The 26,837-nt window shown below is 39.6% G+C and overlaps 1 protein-coding gene across 25 annotated transcripts in view; it reads right to left on the bottom strand.

Annotated features, from left to right (window-relative positions):
- ATG7 (autophagy related 7) overlaps window positions 1-26,837 on the bottom strand; it is a 283,351-nt gene that overhangs the window by 114,765 nt on the left and 141,749 nt on the right. For all 25 annotated transcript variants that reach the window (XM_016940476.4, XM_016940479.4, XM_024355330.3 and 22 more), the window contains one exon: window positions 14,005-14,127. In XM_016940476.4, the coding sequence (XP_016795965.2) occupies window positions 14,005-14,127 (123 nt within the window). The remainder of the gene's footprint in view (window positions 1-14,004; window positions 14,128-26,837) is intronic.

Below are 26,837 nucleotides of genomic sequence, written 5' to 3'. Positions count from 1 at the left end.
TCCAACTTTCTTTCCTTTTAATAAAGCATTGGGTAAAATTAAGTATGGCCTCTTTCAAAGAGGATTAAGGTAGGATAAACACAGATGCTTGAAAGCTAGCAGCAAATTATAACAAAACAAAAATATCCCACAGCAGTTTACATATTTATTATTAGAAACTCAACAACTTTGTCCTGCAACAATAAGATATAAATATTTCTAGTTTAATACTGAATTTTTTTCCACCAGATAGCTGAATAAAAGCAAATGGGGGCCAGGCACAGTGGCTCATGCCTATATCTCAGCACTTTGGGAGGCCGAGGCAGGTGGATCACCTGAGGTCAGGAGTTTGAGACCAGCCTAACCAGCATGGCAAAACCCCATCTCTACTAAAAATACAAAAACTAGCCAGGCATGGTAGCAGATGCCTGTAATCCCAGCTGCTTGGGAGGCTGAGGCAGGAGAATAGCTTAAACCCGGGAGGCAAAGGTTGCAGTGAGCCAAGATTGCACCATTGCACTCCAGCCTGGGCGACAAGAGCGAAAGTCCGTCTCAAAAAAAAAAAAAAAAAAAAAAAGCAAATGGGGACCAACTCTTCCCTAAATTGTAAAGGGAAATTAAGAGTAAAGGCCAGAAAGAAAGGACTTATCTCTTACCTCCTCTTTTCCCAATGGTAGGTAAGTTGGGATTGGAGTCGCAAGTTCATCTACAAGTAAAATCTCATTCCCACGGATTTTATTAGAAGCCAGTTTAAGAGTAAGAAAGTACAGTAAGGCCCCAGGATGGTACAGTGAAAGAAACTATGCTATCTGAGAAGTAGTTGTAAGGACACAGACAACAAGCAAAACCGCTTTTGGAAACTGCTCAATATGAAAGTAGAGCTATGCTCTATAAAGCAGATTGCCTCTGCATCACCCTATGCACTTCTTCCTCTCTGATTCCAGCCTTATGAAGTGTACTGTAAACCTCAAGATGTAGATAAATCCTGAGCATAGCTACAGTCTTGACAACTTCATCCATAAAATGGGTTAATAGTCACCTCCTAAGATTGTTATGGGCATCAAAAGGGCAGGTACAAAAGCGCCCTGAAAATCACAGATAACGCAATTAACATTAGTTGCTATACCTCTCTTGGTACTCTTCATCAGAGACTTGGATGTGGTCATGCCACAGGCCCTTCTGGAAAGCCTTTTCTCTCCTGCACTTGGAGCTCCAACCTTCAAGACCCAGCTCAAAACCTAACTCTTGCCTGGAGCTCTCTCTTGCTCCTGATGTTCCTGAAACCCTGCAGAACTTACTGCACTACGTGCACACCCACTGCCTTGCAGTCCTAGTGACTTTCCTGTCCTATCTCCCCAACTATACTGCGTCTGCCTCCTAAAAGCCTGGCTTGTACCTCTTTGACTCCCACACCATGAACTCAGCAAAGGGTCAATAAATATCTGTTGACTGATAGAAGCCATGATAAAGGATCAACAATATTTAATTTTAAAAAACACACACCTTAGGATATTTCACATTCCCTTCCCTCCCTGCTCCCCTACAGCTGAGAAGCAAGATGGATCAAGACTAAGAGCTCAGGCCCGGTGCGGTGGCTCACACCTGTAATCCCAGCACTTTCTGAGGCTGAGACGGGCAGATCATTTGAGGTAAGGAGTTCAAGACCAGCCTGGCCAACATGGCGAAACCCCGTCCCTACTAAAACTGCAAAAAATAGCCGGGCGTGGTGGTGGGCGCCTGTAGTCCCTGCTACTCGGGAGGCTGAGGCAGGAGAATCGCTTGAACCTGGGAGACGGAGGTTGCAGTGAGCCAAGATCACGCCACTGCATTCCAGCCTGTGCAACAGGGTGAGACTCTGTCTCAAAAAAAAAAGAAAAAAAAGAAAAAGAAAATAAGACTAAGAGCTCAGAACTAAACATCAATTTAATTTTACAGTCTCAAAATATGGAAACTCCCCAAATTCAACACATAGCAGCTGTTATGTTTGCAAGTGAGAAGGGTCAGCTGTAAAAATACAGCCCCTAGAATAGCGGTCACAGGGCAAACTGCAAGAACACCTCCCAGGGAAGCCTCCACTGCTGATGTGAAGTCAGGAAGTTAGGCTCAGCAGCGCCACAGGCCAGAGATTCTCCACTTCCTGATCTCCAAGAATTCCTTTAGTTTTCACTTTCTCTCTCACATATTAGATCTTGAAAAACCCCTCCTACCCAGCAAATGCACTAATTTACCTAATTTTTTAATAATTCAAAGGGATTCATAACTACCAATCAGAGCTTCTGGCCAGGTCAGATAACAGTATGCCATTCCATTCTGAGACAACAGAATTTAGTTTAAAAAGAAAAAAAAAATCTTTATTTTTGTTTTGTTTTAGTTAAGACAGGGTCTCCCTCTGTTTCCCAGGCTGGAGTACAGTGGTACAATCTTGGCTCACTGCAACCTCCACCTCCTGGGTTCAAGTGATCCTCCCACCTCAGCCTCCCAAGTAGCTAGGACTACAGGTACAAGCCACCACGCCTGGCTAAAATCTTGATAGTTTAGTTGGTCAATGTAATCTTTTCAAGTCCTAAATGTTTTATTCCTGTTTGACTTTTCAAAATATTGAAAATAGCCTTCATAGTCCCATTCCTACCTCCTTAAAAGCCTCCACCATTGGGGACCCTGGATGGAGGATGGGTGGGAACCACTGCTCAGGGCTGGTTGGCTCTCAGGGCTGCTTCAATCAGACCAGGATGCCCTGGTGACACCCAGAGAAGACGCTCACCTAGAAGAGGCCTGCTGGAGCAGCAGGACCTCAGGGGCATGTTGCCTACTAGGGTAATTGTGTCTCCCCACTTAGAGAGGAGCGTGAGGGTATCAAGGGAATTAAAAAGATATGCTTAAGTGGATATCACTTGGTATGTATGACCAGTGCTTAAGTATTACTGGAAAATACTCTAAGTATAACATTACCAACTTGAGGAAAAAGCAAACAATAGTTTAAAATCCTGTGCATTTCTGGGAAAATTCGGACATGTACTGGATTTTAGGTGGTATTATGGAATTATTCTTTGTTGTTCTGTGATGATGGTACTCTGTTTACATCAGAGAATGTCTATATTCTTAGCAGATTCATGCTAAAATTTAGGGGTGAGGTGCCGCTGTATATAAAACTTGCTTTCAAATGGTTTAAGAGAAAACGAGCAAGTATATATGCGAACTGTGATAAGACGTCGGGGGAGTGCATGCACGTACACAGAGAGATAAACCACATGTGGCAAAATGTTAATTGTTGGATCCAGGTAGGAGTATGTGGGTATCCACTGTACTTTTCATTCAACTTTCTGGTATATTTGGGAATTTTCAAGCTAAAAAATCTTGGGGGAAAAATCCTGTGGTAAACAGGGAAATTTTAAAACTTCAGATCCAGGTTGGGATTTAGATCCTCTAAACACCTGCTTAAACTTACACAAATAGACAGCAATGTGCTCTCATCTTCCCCTAACCCCTTTATCTGCGATGTCTTCTATGGATGGAGCCAACTGTGGCTTTCTCTCCCCACAGCAAGCACAGAGGGGAGGCATTTGGTTGGTAGGCCCCTCCATCTCTTCCCTCAGTGTTTACAGGCTATCCATAGCATAAGAAAAGGCTAAAGGAGGTGCACAGAGACTAAGGCTTTGAAAACTGAGGCACAATAAAAATGGAAGAGATCCTTGTCATAATCTACAGAAAACGCATTCCTAAAAACAATGAGCTAACATCCTACGACAGCCTGTCACAGACAGAAAATCAACACTGCATGCAGAGAGAACCAGAGAAAGGAGAGAGGGAAGGAGAAACAAAATGCCCCAACTATGGGCACTTTTTGGCTTGCTTTTTAAACATCTGTATTGATAATTCACACACCATATGATTCATCTATTCAGAGTATAGAATTCAATGGTTTTAGTATAATCACCGTTGTGCAACCATCATCACTATCTAAGATTAGAACATTTCATCACTTCGAAAGGAAACACTTTAAGTAGCCACTGATTTTCCCTTAATCCCCCATCCCCACCTGCTGACAACCATTAATCTACTTTCTGACTATATGGACTTTAAAACTCTGGACATTTCACACAAATGAGATCCTACAATATGTGTCCTTTTGTGACTGGCTTCTTCAATTAGTGTAACATTTTCACTGTTCATCCATACTATAACATGTATTAGTACTTCCTTATTATTGCTGAATACTCCATTATTCCAGTGTAATAGCTGACATTTTATCCATCCATTCATCAGCTAATGAACATCTGCATTGTTTCCACTTTTTGACAATTATGAATAAATAATGGTGTTAGGAGCACTGTGTACATTTTTTGTGTGCACATTTTCATTTCTCTGGGCTATATTTATACACACACACACACATATACAATTTTTGGTACCGCTCCTTGTGGAACAGGGCTACCCTATAGGCAGGGTGTCCAGAGTAGCCTTGGGTATATATCTAGGGGTACAATCCCTGGGTCACATGGTAATTCTATGTTTAATTTTTCAAGGAACTGCTAAACAGTTTTCCAAAGTGGCTGCAGAATTTGACACTCCCACTAGTAGGTAGGAGGCTTCTAATTTCCCTATATCTTCATAAACACTGGATGTTGTCATTTTGGTTACAGCCATCTTACTGGGTATGAATGCCATCTCACAGTAGTTTCAATTTGCATTGTCCCAATGGCTACTGATGTTGGGCATCTTATTTGATTATGATATCATGTGATTATCTGTATATCTTCTTTGGAGAAATGTTGTTTTAAATCTAATGCCCATTTTAAATTGAATTCTATATCTTTATATTATTAAGTTGTAAGAGTTCCCTATATATTCTGGGTTTTGTTGTTGTTTTTAGAGATGGGTTCTCACTGTGCTGCCCAGGCTGGTCTCCAGCTCCTGGGCTCAAACGATACACTCACCCCAGCCTCCCAAGCAGCTGGGACTGTAGGCACATGCCACCACACCCAGCTTAGAGTTCCCTCTATATTCTAGATACCACACCCTTATCAGGTATGATTTGCAAAATGCTGTTCTCTCTTATACTGTGGCCCACTTTTTCATATTCTTATGTCCTTTGAAGCACAAAATTTAAAATTTTGATGGAGTCCAGTATTTTTCTTTTGTAAGGTGCCTTCTTACTTAATATGGTAATTGTGAGGAGTAGGAATTATTAATCACATCCTACAAAATGATGGAAACGAAGGTCAATGAAGTAAATAACCCAAGGTCTCACATGACTGCTGCACACGGTCCTGCCTGACACGGCCCACACAGAGGAACATGGCAGTCTTGGCTATGTGTGGGAGCTGAGGTATGAACTCAGACCTTCTGACCAGGCCAGGATTCGGGTTACTCATACACTTTATGAGTATTCTAATGTAATATAGCTGATTATTAAAGTAACTCTCCTGTTATTACACATTCAGCATTCTAAGGATGCTGCTATTAAAGTAAGAGGGCTTTGGAACTCATCTTCGGAAGCTGTACTGAGGGGTAGTGAGTAGCATGTTTCGTGAACATACCCAGTTACGGCCAGGGTGGGTTTGAGTTTATAAAGAAGTCAAAAGTGGCACCGAGTCTGGTGAAGGAGGTAAGTTATTAGGCTGAATTACACCATTTTAGATTTATACGTACAGTGACACACATCAATACAAAGTATAAGCAATGTTCTATTAAGGCTCAAAGTAGATGTAAATCTCAAAATCTGCAAAAAGTTGTTTCTGGCAATGGTAGCTAGATATAATAGATACCAAAGAATATTTATAAAATGTATAAAAAGTAAGTACTTTGATATATTTTTAAACACTTTTATGTAAAAATTATCCATCTTTTTCCTTTTTGGTTATACATGGTATATTTGAATCAAAATCACTAAATTAGAGTTGAAAAGCATTTCATTTTTTTCTAGAAAGGAGGCTTAAAAAAAGAATTTCACATGATTCAATCCTCTCATTTTAAGTGGGGAAGCATGCACAGGACACTGAAGGATTCATCCAAGGTCACTCATGAGAACACTGGCGGAACCAGGAGTACAATGTAAGAAGGACTGGATTCCCATGTTCTGTTTCCTAATATTAGCTGTCTTTGCTTTGCTTTCAGCATTTATGATTTCCCCCCTTCTTTCTCCCTTAGACTTCTCCAAGCGGATTATACCATCCGAGACTCTTTTCCGAAGGGTGGGGAACTCTGCCCAGACTTCATTGTCTATTTTCCAATTGCAACTTTCCCCAATAACGATTTATCCAAACATCTCAAATTCATGTAGATAACTCTGACAGCAAATAAAAGGTACACATTTTATAAAGTAAGTTATAAGTGAGATACTGCCAAGCTTTATTTCAAAAACCAGGCTCTAGTTTCCAATCTAAGAAGTAAATGGCTTTCTGCCTGTTTCTGCCTTTCCTCCCTCACTCAGGAGAGAGGGCCAAGGCTGTGTCTTGAGGGATTGCTTCATAAGGAAAAATCAAGGCAGGGCACAGTCCCAGGATGGCCAGCATGGGTTGGAAGTGAGCTAGCAGAAGGCTCTGGGAAAAGGGAACTGGATTCATGAGCAGGCTAGTTCAGTCCCCAGAGCGATTTCTCTCCATTGGAAACAGGTCTGAGTACTGACACGGGGGTTTCCCACAGCTTCTACTGGCCTCCAAAGGCATATTTGTCATCAGAGGCTCTTGATGAAGCTGTACATAAATATCTGACTGTTGTTAAATGCAAAACAAAACAAAACAAAAAATATTCCACAGGAACCAAATCAAAACCAGCTGTGTGGGGGAGAGGCCAAAATCTCAGTGTAAGTGCAAAAGGCCCAGCAGAAACACTTGTTAATTGTGTTATTTACTTTGCTGAATAGTAAATTGCTGTGCCAATGAAGTCATATCACATGACCGTAATGTTTTTCATATGACTTTTTGGCTATGAGAGAAATGGGCATTTTCTAGAATTCTGAGTTCTATAGTGAATGAATCACAATCTACATTTTAATTCATAACCAATTAATCAGCTCAGCCCTGTTCATTTCTGCTGGTCTGTTTATGATTTTATAGCCTATGTTATGGTTGTTGCTTTCTTTTTAGATGATCATTCATTAATCCCCAAATCTGCAGAAAGGAAGTTCTATTTAGCACAACCTTGACAAAATGCAAATTATATTAATGGTGCACTGTAATTGCAACCCTGAAATCATAACTGCATGGTACAACATCAAATACTGACAATATGGTCAAGGCAAGGAAGTAAAACAGCCTAAAATTAATCCTGGAATCATGGAACGTGCAAACTTTCATGAATAGGAATGAAGTATTTCAGGGAAATTGGGTAAAGGGACTTAGGAATTTGAATTTCTCAGGGATATACCAATATAGCTTGTTCTATTAACTCTCTTATAAATTAGTCTTATCTCTAGTTACATTCAGTTAGAAAATATTTTGGCATTTCTCATAGTATGATGTTGAACCCACAGTTGGAACAAATAAATACATGTGAACTGATACTTATTCTACTCATAGGATGAGAAATAACTCTAAGAAGGTAAGTCACAGCAAATTTTTGTGGAACATGGCTAAGGTGTTCATATGTTTGATTTAGACTGAGCATTTCCTCAACAAACGCAGCTTTTTTTTTTTTTTTTTTTAAATAAGAGACAGGGTCTTGCTCTGTCACCCAGGCTGGAGTACAGTGGCACAATCATAGCTCACTGTCTGCCGCAAACTCCTGGGCTCAAGTGATCCTCCTGCCTCAGCATTATAAGTAGCTGATGTGTCACCATGCCTGGCTAATTTCTAATTTTCTTAAATAGAGACAGAGGCTCACCATCTTGCCCAGGCTGGCCTTAAACTCCCAGACCCAAGCAATCCTCCCAACTTAGCCTCCCAAAGTGCTGGGATTTCAGGTGAAGCCACTGCGCCCATCCCAAATGCAGCAATTTAAAAGATACTTGGTGAGAACCTCAATAGCTCCATGACTTGGACACCCTGTGGTTCATCAGCTTTAAGGCCATTTCCCTGGGTTCCAAATAGGATAAATAAAGATCTAGGAGGGATAGGGAGTCAGGATCAATCTCCAAGTATCCAAACCCATTCTCAGTAAAGGCCTTGGAAGTAAAGGTCAGAGCTTTATGCAAAATTCCCTAATTTACAAGGCAACATTTTAAGAGGGGAGAAAGCTGAGTGGGGCCTTTCTTCCACTGAACCTCCTAATCCCCCATGAGCAGAATGTAACTATAATTTGGCAAAGAATATGGCTATCTGTCCAAGTCCCCTTCTTTTTTTTTATTTCAATAGTTTCTGGGGTACAGGTGATTTTTGGTTATGTAGATAAGTTCTTTAGTGGTGATTTCTGAGATTTTAGTCCACTTGTCACCCAAGCAGTGTACACACAGCACCCAATATGTCTTTTATCCTTTACCCCCCGTCCCAAGCTTCTCCCTCAAGTCCCCAAAGTCCATTAGATCATTCTTATGCAAGGCTCCTTCTTCATAAAAATGTAACATTAGCAAAGGCAAATGGCATTTATGTGGTATTTAATATTTTTAATCTATAACTTGAGATAAAATTAATCTACCACACACATTTCTCATTAAAATTTTTTTTATTGCATCCTAGCTCTCTAGCCTCTCCTCACTGTGCTAAATGGAATAGGGTAAATCTCCTTTGTCTAGCTAAATCCATTTACTAGTGCTATTCTTTTTCTCCAAGCTCCATCTCCATCCCATCTCCAATGCCAACCAGTCATTTTCACTCACTTATCCCATTACCTCAAAGTCATCACTACCTAAAACAATTCATCTTTGTCAGCCTGGTCCCCAGTCTCCACTATGCACCCTCACACATTGACCTCTCCCCCTCCAATAAAAAACTAACTTGGTAATTTGCCTGCTAATCTCAACAGCAGTATGATTATACCAGTAACCTAGTTTAAAATCATTGCAATCATTTTCAGGTACCTGATGGACAGGGGATGAGTGCAAAAAATTGGGTTGCACTAGTCAATCTCACTAAATCTAGATGATTCTAGCTCGGATATGGCTTCCAATTCATTACTATGTGCCCCTTTCTATATAAATATAGAATATAAAGGAATTTGTAGTCTCTAGTTGGATCAGCTTTGCATTCCTCCTTCATAAAGGGGCTATATTTAGTGAGACAGACCACAGGTGCAAAGAATATGGAAAATTGTAATAGCATTGAGACTTTTTCTTTAAATGAAAAACAATTACGTACCTTGCTACAACATGAATAAACCTTAAAAACATTGTGCTAAATAGAAGATGCCAGACACAAAGGATCATTTATGTGATGTGTCCAGAATAGAAAAATCCTTACAGACAGACAGAAAGATTAGTGGTTGCCAGGGGCTGGAAGGAGGAGGGAACAGGGAGTGACCATTTAATAGGTTCAGAGTTTGTTTTGGGTGTGGGGGATGAAAATTTTCTAAACTGAGAGAGTGGTAATGGTTGCACAACTCTGTGAATATACTAAAAACCACTGAACTGCACACTTTAAAAAGGTGTGTGTTGTGTTTGGTTTTTTTTTTCCCCCCCGCCCTTGCAGGCTGGAGTGCAACAGCACGATCTCAGCTCACTGCAGCCTCCACCTCCTGAGTTCAAGTGATTCTCCTGCCTCAGCCTCCCGAGTAGCTGAGATTACAGGCACATGCCACCACACCCAGCTAATTTTGTATTTTTAGTAGAGACAAGGTTTCGCCATGTTGGCTAGGCTGGTCTCAAACTCCTGACCTCAAGTGATCCACCCACCTCGGCCTCCCAAAGTGCTGGGATTACAGGCGTGAGCCACTGCGCCCAGCCAAAATGGTGTGTTTTATGGTATGTGAATTATAACTCAATAAAGCTGTTATTAAAAAACATTATGTTGACTTCAGGTAACTGTGGCTCCAAGTACATCACACTACTCATGATTTTGAGTAATATACTAAAGACTTGGCCTCGGAGACCTTTATTCAGTCTAGAATGCCCTAGGCTTCTTGCCCTTCCCTTCTCTACTCTTTCTCTGCCAAAATCCAACTTTTATTTTGAAAAAGTCTACTCATCCTTTAAAACTAAGTGAAATATTTGTTCTCTTCCTGTGAAGCTTTTCTTGACATCCCTATTCCCCTAGGCAGAAGTAACTGCTCTCTCAGCACTTAATATACAAATGACTAAAACACTTTTTATTGCATTAGAGCTCACTATTTACATGTCAGCTTCTCACACTAGACTATGAGCCCTTGAGGGTCAGTGTCTCATTAACTTCTGTATTCAGTTACTAGCACAGTGCTTGGTATCAGATTTTCAAAAGATGTTCAGTATATTTTTTAAACACATATTTTATAAACAAAGTATATAATGGTAATGTCACATACAATTACCTAGTTGAATCGTTTGCAATTCCAATGTTGATTGATGTAAATAGTTAACCCAAAATGAGAATTAATTTAGCATCTTGATTGTGTTGCTAAAATAAATAAGTGGAGACCTTTCTACGTAGAATGCAGAATTCTGTGTTTTTATTACTGACCACCTGTAAACGCATTGAGAATCAAGTATGTAAATCAAAACACTACTTTTACACAGATATATGTAAAGGTATATATATATATTTTAACATATATTTATATATTTTGCTTACACGCGCATACACACATTTTTCAAAGTAATATAAAATGATGTGGTTAGAACAATAATTTTTGTTGCTATGAGGTCCTCTACTAAGTACTGTATTTCAAACCTGATCTTAAAACACAGTCCTATTCAGAGTTAAGAAAAATAATGATCCTTTTTGAAGACGGGTTATAAGCTCAAATACCTATTAACGGTCACCTACTAAAGGGCATCATCTAAATAAAGAATATAACCTAAAGAATATCTCTGGGCAGGAAAGTAACAACAGTGTTTGTCTCCAGGAAAGGAACAGAGGAGCTAAGGGACATGTATAGAAGGAAGGTTCCCTTTTCACAGAATTTTTTTTTTTTTTTCCCTGAGACGGAGTCTCGCTCTGTCGCCCAGGCTGGAATTCAGTGGCGTGATTTCAGCTCACTGCAACCTCTGCCTCCCTGGTTCAAGCAATTCTCCTGCCTCGTCCCAGAGTAGCTGGGACTACAGGCGCACACTGCCACACTGGGCTAGATTTTGTATTTTTAGTAGAGATAAGGTTTCACCACTGTGGTTGCCCAGGCTGGTCTCAAACTCCTGAGCTCAGGCACTCCGCCAGCCTTGGCCTCCCAAAGTGCTAGGATTAGAGGCATGAGCCACCGTGCCCAGCCCAGAATATTTTGTAATACCTTTAAATTTTATATCAAGTGCATTATCTATAAACTTTGCTTCTTGGCTCTAGCTAACCATCACTATTAAGAGATGCATGTCTGGAGTTCCCGGATCTGATTTTTCAAAGTTGGAAATGGGAAAATTCAGACCCTCTTGTGATTTTTTTTTTTTTGAGATGGAGTCTCGCTCTGTCGCCCAGGCTGGAGTGCAGTGGCGCCATCTTGGTTCACTGCAACCTTTGCTTCCCGGGTTCAAGTCACTCTCCTGCCTCAGCCTCCCAAGTAACTGGGATTACAGGCATGCACCACCATGCCCGACTAATTTTTGCATTTTTAGTAGAGACGGGGTTTCACCATGTTGGCCAGGCTGGTCTCAAACTCCTGACCTCAGGTGATCTGCCCCCTTCGGCCTCCCAAAGTGCTAGGATTACAGCTGTGAGCCACCACGCCCCGCCTAAAACTTGTGATTTTTAAATGATAGCTTTATTCAGAATTTAACATACAGGGCAGACCAAAAAATACATACCTGCAAGCCGTATCTGGCTCACAGGCCAAACAGTTTACCGTCTCTAATCTAAAATTTGATGTGACGTATGATTCCAAAACTAAAGATATAATTTAGTAGAGGAAAATTCAAAAAGAAAACTCAGGCTCGTGGATGAAACCATGCTCCCTTCTGCTCCACCATCTATTTAGTCACTATTGCTTTTAAACTTTCTCTAAGTCTTTGAAAAAGCCATTAAGCTTTGACCAACTAAAATGTAAGATAAACCAGGTTAAATCTAGAAACCTACCCACTATTCTAGCATCTGCTCTGTTTTAAAGAGTGAAAAACTGGGTCAATTTCAGGTTGAAATTCTTCTAGCTAACAAATATGTAAATTACTTCTAGCTGGGTGGCAAAACTTCCTTAGCCATCAAATGACTGTATGTTTACAAACATCTATGTTACCTCTTCCATACCATCAGGCAGTACAGCACTGCTTAAAAGATAATACGGCAGACAATAAACACAATGTTGTGAACCCTGCCTGGGAACCCAATCACAATTCAGGGGAAAAATACCTTAAAGTCTCTCAAAGAGGAGCAGAGATGCCATTCATCTCCTGAAACTTGAAATAGACTCTTTGTGGCTCTAACTATTGGCCATAAGTGGAAGACTGCATCTGTTTAATGCCCAGAGGGCACCAAAACAATTTAAAGAAGGACTGCCTTCAGTTTAAGTCCAGCACTAGAGATGTACTATCTTGCCTCCCTGGTGTACCTGAAAATCTCACAATCTGCTCAAACCTCCAATGGGTCTGACTTTGGTATTTCTACATGGTCTTCCTATACTCAGCACTAGCTCCACCTCTCCAAACAGCAGCCCTTTCACCACTGGCTGGTCCAGTATCGGGCCTGGCCATCTATTCATTGACAACTTGGGGCCTCCCTGAATGGTGAGGATATGCAACCTATGGAGGAATTTATAGATCTTTGCACCCATGCAATCATTTGACAAGATGGCTGGGGGAGTTTTGCCACCTAGCTAGAAATAATTTATGTATTTCTCTTTAGCTGGTGGGAAGAATTGCAACTTAAAAGGACTAATGGCAAGTGCACTACCCCTGCAGGACACAGGAAGTCAAGGTTTTCCTTATGTAGTTTGTGGAAACACAACATAAGCTACATTTCTCCTCATGGCTTCTTTATCCAGGTAACTAAGGGGAAAAGATTGATTTAATCTCACTCATCAATTCTGAGGAATTGCACATTTTGCCAAGTGATCCAAATAGCTCTACCACCATACACAGCATTCCCCTTTCTAAGAACGGCGAGCATTTGGAAAAACACAATAATTTTTTTTTTTTTTTTTTTTTTTTTTTTTTTTGAGACGGAGTCTTGCACTGTCGCCCGGACTGGAGTGCAGTGGCACAATCTCGGCTCATTGCAACCTCTGCCTCCAGGATTCAAGCAATTCTCCCGCCTCAGCCTCCCGAGTGGCTGGGATTACACGCGCCTGCCACCATGCCCACCTAATTTTTTTATTTTAGTGGAGACACGGTTTCACTATGTTGGCCAGGCTGGTCTCAAACTCCTGACCTGGTGACCCACCCACCTTGGCCTCTCAAAGTGCTTGGATTATAGGCATGAGCCACCTCGCCCGGCCGATAATTTATTTCTTAAACTCAGTCTTTAAGAAAAAAAAAAAAATGATGCAATGACCCAGGAAATTAAGATCTGCAAAATATTTTAGCTGAGAAACAAAGCATAACTCTCTCGGGTTGTGTCTGGGGAAGCCATTTCATGGTGGGGTTCAGGGTCTAAGAAGACTGATCAAATCGTGAAAAAGCCAGGCATGTTCTTTCTGAAGAACATGGCCAGAGTCCAATACCTTCTTTCTAAAGAACATAGCTGGAGTCCAATGTCTTTACCAACTTACATTTTGATATATGGACATTAAAGCCAACTCTCTCCAATGGTCATATACATGCAGATCTTCAGTAAGGACAAGAGGTGCCTGGAAATCTACAACCTATACTTCCTTTATCACACTGATTTTGTGTATTAGGCACCTACTGGACAGCAACCTACACACATCAGTATCCAGCACTTGCTGAGGGTTATTCGTTCTCTGGTAACTAGCAGACTTATTTAGTGATATTTGCTCTAAGTTACAAAAATTAAAATTAATTGCTTTCTTCCTTTTCCATATGGCGAATATCAAATAGTTTTAAGCATGTCAGTCTTCACTACAGAAAGCTTGTTTTGTTCTTACCTCAGCAGCTTGGGTTTCTTGATGCAGCAATGTAAGACCAGTCAAGTCTTCTAAGAAGGAATGTGAAGAATTAAACACCTTGGCTAGGAAGTTAAATCCTTCTCGTTCATATTGATCAAGAACCTGTAAAACATTAACATTTTTAAAAAAGGAGGCTCCAGACTTAAAATGTAAATTAAAAGACTTTCACTTCTAACAAGCTCCTGTCAAAAATAAAATTAAAATGAGAATTAAATATGGGGATAATAATGCAATCTAGTGGCCAAAAAACTAGTACGGCTTAGTATTTATCATCTTTTCCCTTCTTAGAATAACAATAACATTATCTTCCAGTTTGAGTACCAATGTTTTCTCAAAGTAAGTTTCATGCAAATTCACTAAAAATTCTAGAAAAGTTAGGATTAGTTAGTGGCTCTAAAGTTCAGTGGTTAGAAAAGAACAGGTGAGAGAAAAGCCAAGAAAATAAATTTAAAAGGATAAATGAGAAGGGAGGAGAAAAAGGATTTTGTCAAAAAAGTGTGACATACGAGCTAGCCAAATATATTTTTAAAAATAATTTTAAAATGGAAAAATAAATTTCAATAGGTACTTCACAAAAGAGGATATCCAAAGAGCCAATAAACATGAAAATGGGCTCCATGGCATGAGTAGTCAATATGAAAACTGAAACCACAATGAAACACTACTTTGCACCTATCAAAAAGACTAAAATGACAAAGAAAATACCAAGTGCTGGCAAGGATGTGGAACAACCAGGACTCTATGCCCTATGATGCAGCAATTCTACTCTATGTGTATATACACCCAACAAAAATGTGTACATATGTGCACCAGAAGACACAAACAAAAGTGTCCATAGCAGCGCTATTCATGATAGCCCAAAACTAGAAACCATTGAGGTGACCATCAACAGTAGAATGAACAAATGGATTGTGGTATAGTCATGCAATGGAATACTATATATCAGTGAGAACAAACTACCTTCAAACATAATGTTACACAAAAGAAAGGAGAAGCAGTATGTACTGTTCAATTACATTTACATAAAATTAAAATGAAATAGGCAACATGAATCTGTGGTGTTAGGAGAAAAGATAGTGGCTACCCACAGAGAGACTGTAAGGGGCACAAGGGACATTCCAAGGTGCTGGTAATAATTTATTTATCTAAGCATTGGTTACATAAGGTGTACTTTTTGAGAATTCATTAAGTTGAACAGAAGATTTATGTGTTTTTTTGGATATATGTTATCCTTACATATAAAGTTAAGAAATAAAAGGCCTAAACACTTGAGAGGAGACTAGGAGAACAGTAAAGAGTTCTTAGAAACAATGAGTATCACATTTAGGAATTCAGTGATCACAGGGACTGTGAAACGTAGAACGCTGAACCAGAATGCCTCAGAAATTCTCTGGGAACTCACAAGAAATAAAGAGATGAATGCTTTAAAAAAAGAGCAGACATTGAAGAAATATCTAAGAAATCAACAATGCATAAACAGACCAGAACAGTAATAATACAAGAAATAGATTTTTTTTCTTTTCAGAAGATGAAAATGCAGGCACCCTTTAATCCAGCAATTCCACTTTTAAGACTTCATACTGATAAAGCTGTACATGGGCACAAAGACTTATGTTGTAAGGATGCTTACTGAAACACTGTTTGGGCCAGGCACGATGGCTCATGCCTGTAATCCTAGCATTTTGGGTGGCCAAGGCAGGAGGACTGCTTGAGCTTAGGAGTTCAGGACCAACCTGGGCAACATAGTGAGACCTCGTCTCCACAAAAAAACTTAAAAATTAGCCAGGCATGGTGGAGTGCACCTGTAATTCCAGCTACTTGGGAAGCTGAAGTGGGAGGATCACCTGAACTCAGGAGGTTGAGGCTGCAATTAGTTATGATCACACCACTGCACTCCAACCTGGGTGACAGAGTCTTCAAAAACAAAAAAAAGGGATATTTTGTATCCATTAAAAGAATGAGGCAGGTCTATAGTACTGACACAAATTGTTTTCCAAAACATAGCAATATACTTAAAAAGCAATATCTAGACTGTGTATAGATAGTATTTGTGTTCAAAAAGAGTGGAAGGAGGAGACAGGAAGAAGAAATGCATGGATGTACATACTTGTTTATGCATGTATCATCTATGGAAGAATATCTCTGGCAGAATGCAAATACACACAAACTGACATCAAATAGCAGCCTCTGTAGATTATTTTATACTACTTTAACTTTTAAATCCATGTGCATGTGTTACTTAATAATTATTCAATATTTATTAAAATAAGGTTTTTAAATATTTAATATTAAAAATTAATATTTATTAAAATTAAAATTATTTAATTGCCACCGATAATAAATACACCATAATTTAATCAGCTCTCTGTTAAAGGGTAGTGCCTTCTAACTTTTGTTGCTGCAAACAGTGTTTTTTTTTTTTTTTTCCTTGGTGACAGTCTCACTCTGTCACCTAGGCTGGAGTGCAATGGCACAATTACAGCTTACTGCAGCCTCAACCTCCTGGGTTCAGGTGATCCTCCCACCTTTATTTAATGTTAATAAACAATATTTATTAACATTGAATATTTAATATTTCTTAAAACCAAATGTTATTTAACATTTATTAAAATTAGACAATTTTAAATATTAATATAAAAATACCAAAATCTTTAGTTGGTTTATGTTTTTGTTTAGTGCTGAGGCAGAACTCTAAAGCACTGATGAAGAGGTTGGCACTGGAAAGGAGGGGCAGCTCTCCCCCAGGGGCAGGAATGAGGAGGCAAGGATGAGCAAAGCTGCAGCAGTGAAAAGTGAAAGGACCAGGCGACGGGGGGCAGGGGAGCTCTAGGGTCTAGATAGCTGGCAGGAAGTCCTCTGTGACCAGAGAAGGGTTAGACTATGGGGCTTGAGAAGAGTGGTGACCTGAGGCCCAGCTGTGCAGAGAGTCGGAGAAGAGAGGCTGACTGGCACATTTAAACAGTGCGGAACAATCTGACACCTCTGGTCAGGACAGAAAAATACAAATTTGGGGAGAAAAGAAATTAAGAACCCATCTAAGCCAAGGGACTGGCAGAATAAGGATCAAAAGGTTAAGGTCAGAGAAACTGAGGGGCTGGTGAGCACCACTGAAGGGACTGGGAAAGAGTCCTGGCTGGTAAGAAAAGACCTGCAGGCTGTTAGGATCAGAGAGACTGCAAGTCCTAGAGAGCTGGGGGAGTGTAGGACCATTACGTGCATAGAGTCAAGCCCAGGCTGATTAGCCATGGGAAATTAATTTGACAACCTAACCCCTGGAAAAAAAAAAAGGCATTTAATAAATAACTCAATCCCTCAGTAATAACAAGATTCCTTATAAACCAGAATGTTACGTCAGGAAAAAATGTGCACTGAAATTAAGTGATCTTTTTTGAAATGGTGAGTAAGTACTATGTGTTTAGTGATTACAAAAAAAAAAAAAAAAAATTGAAAGTTGTGGCAACCCCGCATTGAGCAAAGGAATCAATACCATTTTTCCAACACCATGTGCTCACTTCGCGTCTCTTTGTCACATTTTGGTAATTCTCACAATATTTCAAACTTTTTCATTATTATTGTATCTGTTGTGGTGATCTCTGATCAGTGGTCTTTGATGTTACTATTGTAACTGTTTTGGGGCACCACAAACTGTACCTATATAAGATGGCGACCTTAATAAATGTAGTATGTGTTCTGACCGATTCACCAACTGGCCATTCCTCCATCTCTCTCCCTCTCTTTGGGCCTATTTCCTGCGACAAAACAATACTGAATGTAGGCCAATTACAATGGCCTCAAAGTGTCCAAGTGAAAGGAAGAGTCACACATTTCTCACTTTAAATCGAGAGCTAGAAATAGGCCAAGCCCGGTGGCTCATGCCTATTTGTAATCCCAGCACTTTGAGAGGCCAAGGTGGGTGGATCACTTGAGGTCAGAAGTTCAAGACCAGCCTGGCCAACATGGTGAAACCCCGTCTCTATTAAAAATACAAAAATTAGCTGGGCGTAGTGGTGCACGCCTGTAATCTCAGCTACCTGGGAAGCTGAGGCAAGAGAATCACTTAAACCTGGGAGGTGGAGGTTGCAGTGAGCTGAGATTGCGCCACTGCACTCCAGCCTGGGCAACGGAGTGAGACTCTGTCTCCAAAAAAAAAAAAAAAAAAAGCTAGAAATGATTAAGCATAGTGAGGAAGGCATGTCAAAAGCTGAGACATGCTAAAAAAAAAGCTAAACCTCTTGCACCAAACAGCCAAGTTGTTAATGCCAAGGGAAAGTTCTAGAAGGAAATTATAAGTGCTACTCCAATGAACACACAAAAATAAAGTAAAAGAGCTACAGGGAAAGTTTTAGTGATCTAGAAGATCAAACCAGCCACAATACCCCCTTAAGGCAAAGCCCAATCCAGAGCAAAGCTAAAAGTCCCGTTACTTCTATGAAGGCTGAGAGAGGTAAGGAGGCTACGGAAGCACAGCTGGAAGCTAGCAGAGGTTGGCTAATGAGGTTTAAGGAAAGAAGCTGTCTCCATAACATAAAAGTGAGAGGCGAAGCAGCAAGTACTGATGTAGAAGCTGCAACATGTTATTATGATCTAGCTCAGAAAATTGAGAAATGTGGCTAAACAACAGATTTTTAACATAGATGAAACCGCCTTCTAGTGGAAGAAGATGCCACCTAGGACTTTCGTAGCTACAGAGAAGTCAATGCCTGGCTTTAAAGCTTCAAAAAATAGGCTGACTCTCTTGGTCAAGACCAAAACAGCTGGTGACTTTTAAGTTGAAGCCAATGCTTACTGACCATTCTAAAAATCCTAGGGCCCTTAAAAATTATGCTAAATCTTCTCTGCCTGTGCTCTATAACTGAAACAACAAAATCTGGGTAACAGCACATCTGTTTATGGCACGGTTTACTGAATATCTTAAGCCCACTGTTGAGACCTACTGCTCAGAAAAAAAGGTTCCTTTCAAAATATTACTGCTCACTGACAATGCACCTGGTCACCCAGGAGCTCTGATGGAGATGTACAAAGAGATAAATGTTGTTTTCATGCATGCTAAGACAATATCCATTCTGCAGCCCTTGTGCCAAGGAGTAATTTTGACTTCCAAGTCTTATTATTTAAAAAATACATTTAATAAGGCAATAGCTGCCATACAGGGTGATTTCTCTGATGGATCTGATCAAAGCAAATTAAAAACCTTCTGGAAAGGATTCACCATTCTAGATACGAGTATTCGTGATTCATGGAAGGAGGTCAAAATATCAACATCAAAAGGAGTTTGAAAGAAGTTGATTCCAACCCTCATGGATGACTTTGAGGGGTTCAAGAGGAAGTCACTGTAGGTGTGGTGAAAAAAGCAAGGGAACTAGAAGTGGAGCCTGAAGATGTGACTGAATTGCTGCAATCTCAGGATCAAACTTGAACAGATGAGGAGTTGCTTCTTACAGGTAAGCAAAGAGAGTGGTTTCTAGATGGAATCTATTCCTGATGAAGATGCTGTGAACATTGTTGAAATGACAACTAAAGATTTAGAACATCATGTTGATAAAGTGGCAGCAGCGTTTGAGAGGACAACTCCAATTTTTAAAGAAGTTCTGCTGTGGGTAAAATGCTATCAAACAGCACTGCATGCTACAGAGGAATCTCTTCTGAAAGGAAAAGCCAACTGCTGCAACAAACTTAGTCTTTTTCTAAGAAAATGCCACAGCCACCCCAACCTTTGGCAACTACCACCCTGATCAGGTGGCCACCATCAATATCAATGCAAGAACCTCCACCAGCAAAAAGATTACAACTTGCTGAAAGCTCAATATTGTTAGCATTTTTTAGCAAAAAAAAAGTATTTTGTGGCCGGGCGTGGTGGCTCATGCCTGTAATCCCAGCACTTTGGGAGGCCGAGGCAGGCGGATCACGAGGTCAGGAGATTGAGACCATCCTGGCTAACACGGTGAAAGCCCATCTCTACTAAAAATACAAAAAATTAGCCGGACAAGGTGGCATACGCCTGTAGTCCCAGCTACTCAGGAGGCTGAGGCAGGAGAATGGCATGAACCCAGGAAGCGGAGCTTGCAGTGAGCCGAGATCGCGCCATTGTACTCCAGCCTGAGCAACAGAGTGAGACTCGGTCTCAAAAAAAAAAAAAAAAAGTATTTTGTATTACTTAAGGTATGCATGTATTTTTAGACATAATGCTATTGCACACTTAATAGACTACAGTATAGTAAAAATATAACTTTTATATGCACTGAGAAACCAAAGAAATTGTGAGGCTTGATTTACTGCGATATTAGCCGCATTGTGGTGGTCTGCCCCATAATCTAAGATATGCCTGTAAATAGCCATCTTCTGCCAGGTTTCCAGTAAGACAAAAGAACAATTAAAGTTTGAAAAATTGACAACATCTTTGAATAAAAATTGGAACAGCCCCAGACATGATACTTTGTTAGACTCCAGTTAAACATTCAGATTGTATGTTTCCACAGATAATTTTATAGTGCTACATATCTGACCATGGAAAAACTAACAGCAAGGGCAGAATGAAAAAAAAAAAAAAAAAAGGCCTCCTCCATAATGAGGATGTACAGAAAGTTTAATGCTGGAACATTATTAATAGCACTGGCTTAAAAATATGTGGAAAAACTTAATCCTCTAGGGGCATATTTAATCATGTAAGGGTTCTCCAGTATTCTTTTTACGTGCTGTGAAGTTAATCTGTGTCATAAGTGGCTTACAAAAAGTACGAGGATTTTTCCCCCCAAACATCCTAGCCTTCTTAAAAAGGAAAATGTATTTAAAACTACCCAGAAAAGAAAAGAAAATGAAAAGATGTTATCACAAAGAATTTGAACAAGAACCTGTCAGTCTATGTAAAACATAGCACAATTCTTAAGTGAACTGCATTATGCATAGTCCTGAGAAGGGTATACATTACATTTTGGAAGGCTGTAAATATTCTGAAGGTACTGAGAGAGTTTGCAAAATAGAGAAGTAATAATGACTCTTTCAGTAGAAAGATCCTTTCATAATCCATGATTTTCCTTGCTTGTTTTGGGAGGCTAGGTTTTCTCTATGAACACACACACCCTGGACAAAGATGGTAGCATCTCTTCTTAAAACATGATTTTTAGAGTATTGCCTTGCTAAGACACTTTGGTGACTCCTTACTCTTTACTATATCAAACCTATCTTCTCTGCCTAGGCATTTCAGCGCCCCTACACCATTCTAATTTTCGGCAACTCTCTGGAAAATGCCTTTCACAGAGTCTAAGATCTCCTGACAACACCATATAATGATTTTCAATTCATGAGAAGCAAAATGGGTTTGTAGTGTGTTTTTTTTGTTTGTTTTGAGACAAGAGTCTCACTCTGTTGCCCAGGCTGGAGTACTGTGACGTGATCTTGGCTCACTGCAGCCTCTGCCTCCTGGGTTCAAGCAATTCTCCTGCCTCAGCCACCCCAGTAGCTGGGATTACAGGCGCATGCCACCATTCCTGGCTAATTTTTGTATTGTTAGTAGCGATGGGGTTTTGCCATGGTGCCCAGGCTCCTCTCAGACCTCCTGGCCTCAAGCGATCCACCCACCTCGGCCTCCCAAAGTGCTGGGATTACAGGTGTTAGCCACCATGCCCAGCTTGTTTGTCTATTATTCTTAAACAATGACTCCAGGAAATGTACACTCTATCTAAAAACAATTGCTAATGTATTTTCAAAGAGGGGAGGAAACATGAAGTTTCTATTAACTTCTTGTTTAGCATTATACTTACTTGCTCTTGATGATTTAAAATATACACATGCATGTATTTCTCAAAAACTTCAGTGAGGTAACAGGAGAAACCACTTGATATGCTTTGGCTCTGTGTCCCCACTAAATCTCATCTAAAATTGTAATCCCGTGTGAGGGGAGGGACCTGGTGGGCGGTGACTGGATCGGGGGGCAGTTTCCCATGCTGTTCTTGCGATAGCGAGTTCTCATGAGATCTGATGATTTAAAAGTGGCACTTCTCCCTTTGCTCTCTTTCTCCTGCCGCCATGTAAGAAGTGCCTTGCTTCCCCTTCCACCATAATTGTAAGTTTCCTGAGGCCTCCCCAGCAATGTGGAACTGTGAGTCAATTAAACCTCTTTTCTTTATAAATTACCCAGTTTCAGGTAGTTCTTGATAGTAGTGTGAAAACAGGCTAAGACACCACTGCTCCCAGAACTGGAGAGACAGTCAGGTGGATACAGAGAATCACAACAGGCTGGAGCAGAAACCTCCACAGAAACTGGGAGAGGGGCAGAAAAACAAACTGTAGCTGACAAAAATTGCTAGGTGTGGACAAGCCCCAGTGATAAAAACTCCAGGGGGACCTAGTTATAGGGAGGCCCCCATGCTTTTGTGAGCTTTACTTATAGGAGCTAAACCAGGTTCTCTCAGTAAATACCCGAGAAAAATCTCTTTTGCTTCCAGCAAAGGGAGATAAAAGAAGCCATATTGAAATATGTTGGTTGGGGACAGTGGCTCACACCTGTAATCCCAGCACTTTGGGGGGGCTGAAGTAGGAGGATCACTTGAGTCCAGGAGTTCAAGGCCAGCCTGGGCAACATTTTGTAGACCAGGTCTCTACAAAAAAAAAAAAAAAAAAAAAAAAAAAAAGCCAGGTATGGTGACATATGCCTGTAGTCCCAGCTACTTGGGAGACTATGGTGGGAGGATGGCTTAAACCCGGGAGGTTGAGGCTGCAGTGAGCTGAGATCGCACGATTGCACTCCAGCCTGGACAACAGAGTGAGACCCTACCTTAAAAAACATACAGGCCAGGCGCTGTGGCTCATGCCTGTAATCCCAGCACTTTGGGAGGCCGAGGCGGGTGGATAACGAGGTTAGGAGATCGAGACCATCCTGGCTAACACAGTGAAACCCCGTCTCTACTAAAAAAAATACAAAAAATCAGCCAAGAATGGTGGTGGGTGCCTATAGTCCCAGCTACTCGGGAGGCTGAGGCAGAATGGCGTGAACCCGGAAGGCAGAGCTTGCAGTGAGCCAAGATGCACCACTGCACTCCAGCCTGGGTGATAGAGCAAGACTCCGTCTCAAAAAAAAAAAAAAAAATATATATATATATATATATATATACACACAAAAATAATTTTTTAAATGCTGTTAAACCACAAAAGGCAAGAAAAAGGACTAGAAGACAAATATAGCAACAAAGAACAAAGGTGACAAATGGAAAATAGTTACAAATATGGCAGAAATTAATCCAATTATATCAATAATCACAGTGATCTGAATGTACCAATTAAAAGGCAGATTATTATAATGGAACAAGAAATAAAACCCAATTATATGGTATCTAAAAGAAAATCAATTTAAATAAAGACATTTATTCATTAAACGTAGATGGAAAAAAATACGCCATGCTAACACTAATCAAAAGTAAGTAGAAGTATCTGAATTAATTTCAGATAGAACAGACTTCAAAGCAAATAATGTTATTAGATAAAGAAGGGCATTACATAATAATAAAGGGCTCAATTCTCCAGTAAGACACAGTTCTTAATGCGTATGTACTTAACAACAGTGCATCAAAATACATGAGGTAAAAACTAACAGCACGGCAAGAAGAAATAGACGAATCTTCTTTTGTAGCTGTAGACTTCAATACTGCTCTATCAGAAGTAGAAAGATCCAGCAGACAGAAGGTTAAAAAGGACGCACTTGAACTCAAAACACTATTTATTAATCAACTGGATAGAATTCACCTCTCTCTTTCATCCAACAACCACAGAATACACATTCTTCTCACATTCACATGGAATATTCACCAAGGTAGAACATTCTGGGCCATAAAACATACTTTAACAAATTTAAAAGAAAAGAAATCATATAGAGTCTGCTCTCAGACCACAATGGAACCCAGAAATTCACAACAGAAAGATAATTGGAATATCTCAATATATGTAAGGTTAAACAATAACACATGAATAAAAAATCTCAAGATAAATTTAAAATATTTGAACTAAATAGAAATGAAAACACAATGTATCAAAATTCATGAGATGCAGGGAAAGCAATGCTTAGAGACAGAAAACTGTATCACTGAAATAATATATTAGAAAAGAAGAAAGACCTAAAATCAATCATCTGATCTTACACCTTAGGTAACAAGAGCAGCAAATTAAATCCACAGTAAGCAGAAGAAAAGAGAATAAAAACTAGAGGAGAAATCAATGACACTGAAAACAGAAAATCAATGGAGAAACAAACAGTCAATAAAACCAAAAGCTAGTTCTTTGACAAGGTAAATTGATAAGCCTCCAATTAGACTAAGATAAAAAGAGAGAATCACTTTTTAGTGATAGTATTCCTTTATTATCCTTTTCATGTCTATGAGATCTGTATTGATGAAAAGGATAATAAAAGAATACTATCAACAACTCCGTATCTAGAAATTTGATAAACTAAATGAATTGAACCAATTATTTAAAGACAGAATCCACCAAAACTCAAATAAGAAAAAAATGGAAATTCTAAACAGGCCTATTTCTATAAAATAAATTGAATCAATAATTAATAACCTTCCCAAATAGAAAGCACCAGGCCCAGATGGGCTCACTGGGGGAATTCTGCCAAACATTTAAGAAAGAGATTATACCAATCATCTACAATCTCTTTCAGAAGACAGAAGCAAAGGGAATACTTCCTAATTCATTCTATAAGGCCAGCATCACCCTAATACCAAAGCCAGATAAAGACATTACTAGAAAACTACAGACCAATATATCTCATGAACATAGATGTAAGAATCTTAAAATATTAGCAAATCGAATCCAATGATACAGTAATGCACCACATGACATTTCAGTCAAGGAGGAACTGCATATACAATGGGTGGTCCCACAGATTATAATGGAGCCGAAAAATTCCTAATCCCTAGTGAAGCTGTAGCCATCACAATGTCATAGTACAACAACATTACTTCCATGTTTGTGGTGATGCTGGTGTAAATAAACTACTGTGCTGCCCGTAACATAATACTTGATAATCAACTGTTATGTTTATGTATTTACTATACTATACATGTTAGCATTATTTTAGCAAAGTGTAATCCCTCTACTTATTTAAAAAAAAAAAAAAGTTAACTGCATTCCAGAAGAAGGCATTGCTATCATAAGAGATGACAGCTCTATGCATGTTATTGCCCCTGAAGACCTTCCAGTGGGTCACGATGTAGAGGTGGAAGGCAGTGATACTGATGATCCTGACTCTGTGTAGGCGTAGGCTAATGTGTATGTTGTGTCTTAGTTTTTAACAAAAATGTTTAAATAATAAAATAAAAATTTTTAAAGGAAAAAATGTATAGGATAAGGGTATAAAGAAAAAATGTTTTTGTATGGCTGTACAATTTGTTTGTGTTTTAAGCTAGGTGTTGTTACAAAAGAGTAAAAAAAGTTTTTAATCAAAACATTTATAAAGTGAAAAAGGTTACAGTAAGCTAAAGGTAATTTATTACTGAAGACAGAAAAATATTTTTTAAGTTTAGTGTTGTTTATCAAGGCTACAGTGGTGTACAAAATGTCCTAGACCTTCACAGTCACTCACTACTGACTCACCCAGAGCAACTTCCAGCCCTACAAACTCCATTTATGGTAACTATTCTGCACAGGTGTACCATTTAAAAAAAATCTTTTATACCATACTTTTACTGTACTTTTTCTATATTGAGATACATTGAGATACACAAGTACTTACCGTTGTGTTATAGTTGTCTACAGTGTTCATTACAGTTACATACTGTACAGGCTTGCAGCCTAGGAGCAACAAGCTATGCCATATAGCCTAGGTGTGCAGTAGGCTTATGCTGTCACGGTTTGTATAAGGACACTTTACGATATTCATACAACAATGAAATCACCAAACACATTTCTCAGAAGGTATCCCCATCGTTTAGCAACACATGACTGTATATAAAAAGAATTATATGCCACGATCATGTAGGATTTATCCCAGGTGCACAAGCCTGGTTCAACATTTGAAAATCAATATAAACCATCACATCCACAGGCAAAAGAAGAAAATCACATCATATCAATAGGTGCAGAAAGAACATTTTACAAAATTGAACAGTCATTTATGACAAAAACTCTCAGTAAACCAGGAACAGAGGGAAACTTCAACTTGATAAAGAACATCCACAAAATCTCTACATCTAAGAATTTAACTAATGGTGGATGAAAAACCAGAAGTTTCTCCATGAAGGCAAGAAGGCAAGAAAACAGGAACAAGGCAAGAAAATCCCCTTACCACTCCTTTTCAACATCATAATAGAAGGCCTAGCTAATGAAATAAGACAAGAAAAAGAAATAAAGGGTATTCTGATTGGGAAGGAAGAAATAAAACTGTCTGTTCATAGATGACATGACTGCCCACGTAGAAAATCCAAATAAATAAAAACACTGTTGGAGCTAACACGCAATCACAGCAACACTGCAGGATACATAGGGTGCAGGATACATAGTCAATAAATAAGACTAGTCTGGGCACGGTGGCTCATGCCTGTAATCCCAGTACTGTGGGAGGCCGAGGTGGGTGGATGACCTGAAGTCAGGACTTTGAGACCAGCCTGGCCAACAAGATGAAACTCCATCTCTACTAAAAATTTAAAAATTAGCTAGGTGTGGTGGTGTGCACCTGGAATCCCAGCTACTCAGGAAGCTGAAGCAGGAAAATCACTTGAACCTGGGAGGAGGTGGAGGTTACAGTGAGCCAAGATGGCACTCCAGCCTGGGCAACAAGAGCAAGACTCCATGTCAAAAACAAATCAAAACAAAACAAAAAA

This window comes from Pan troglodytes, chromosome 2 (genome assembly GCF_028858775.2).
Source record: "Pan troglodytes isolate AG18354 chromosome 2, NHGRI_mPanTro3-v2.0_pri, whole genome shotgun sequence".
Lineage (NCBI taxonomy): Eukaryota > Metazoa > Chordata > Mammalia > Primates > Hominidae > Pan > Pan troglodytes.
This window is presented reverse-complemented; position numbering and strand designations above follow the sequence as displayed.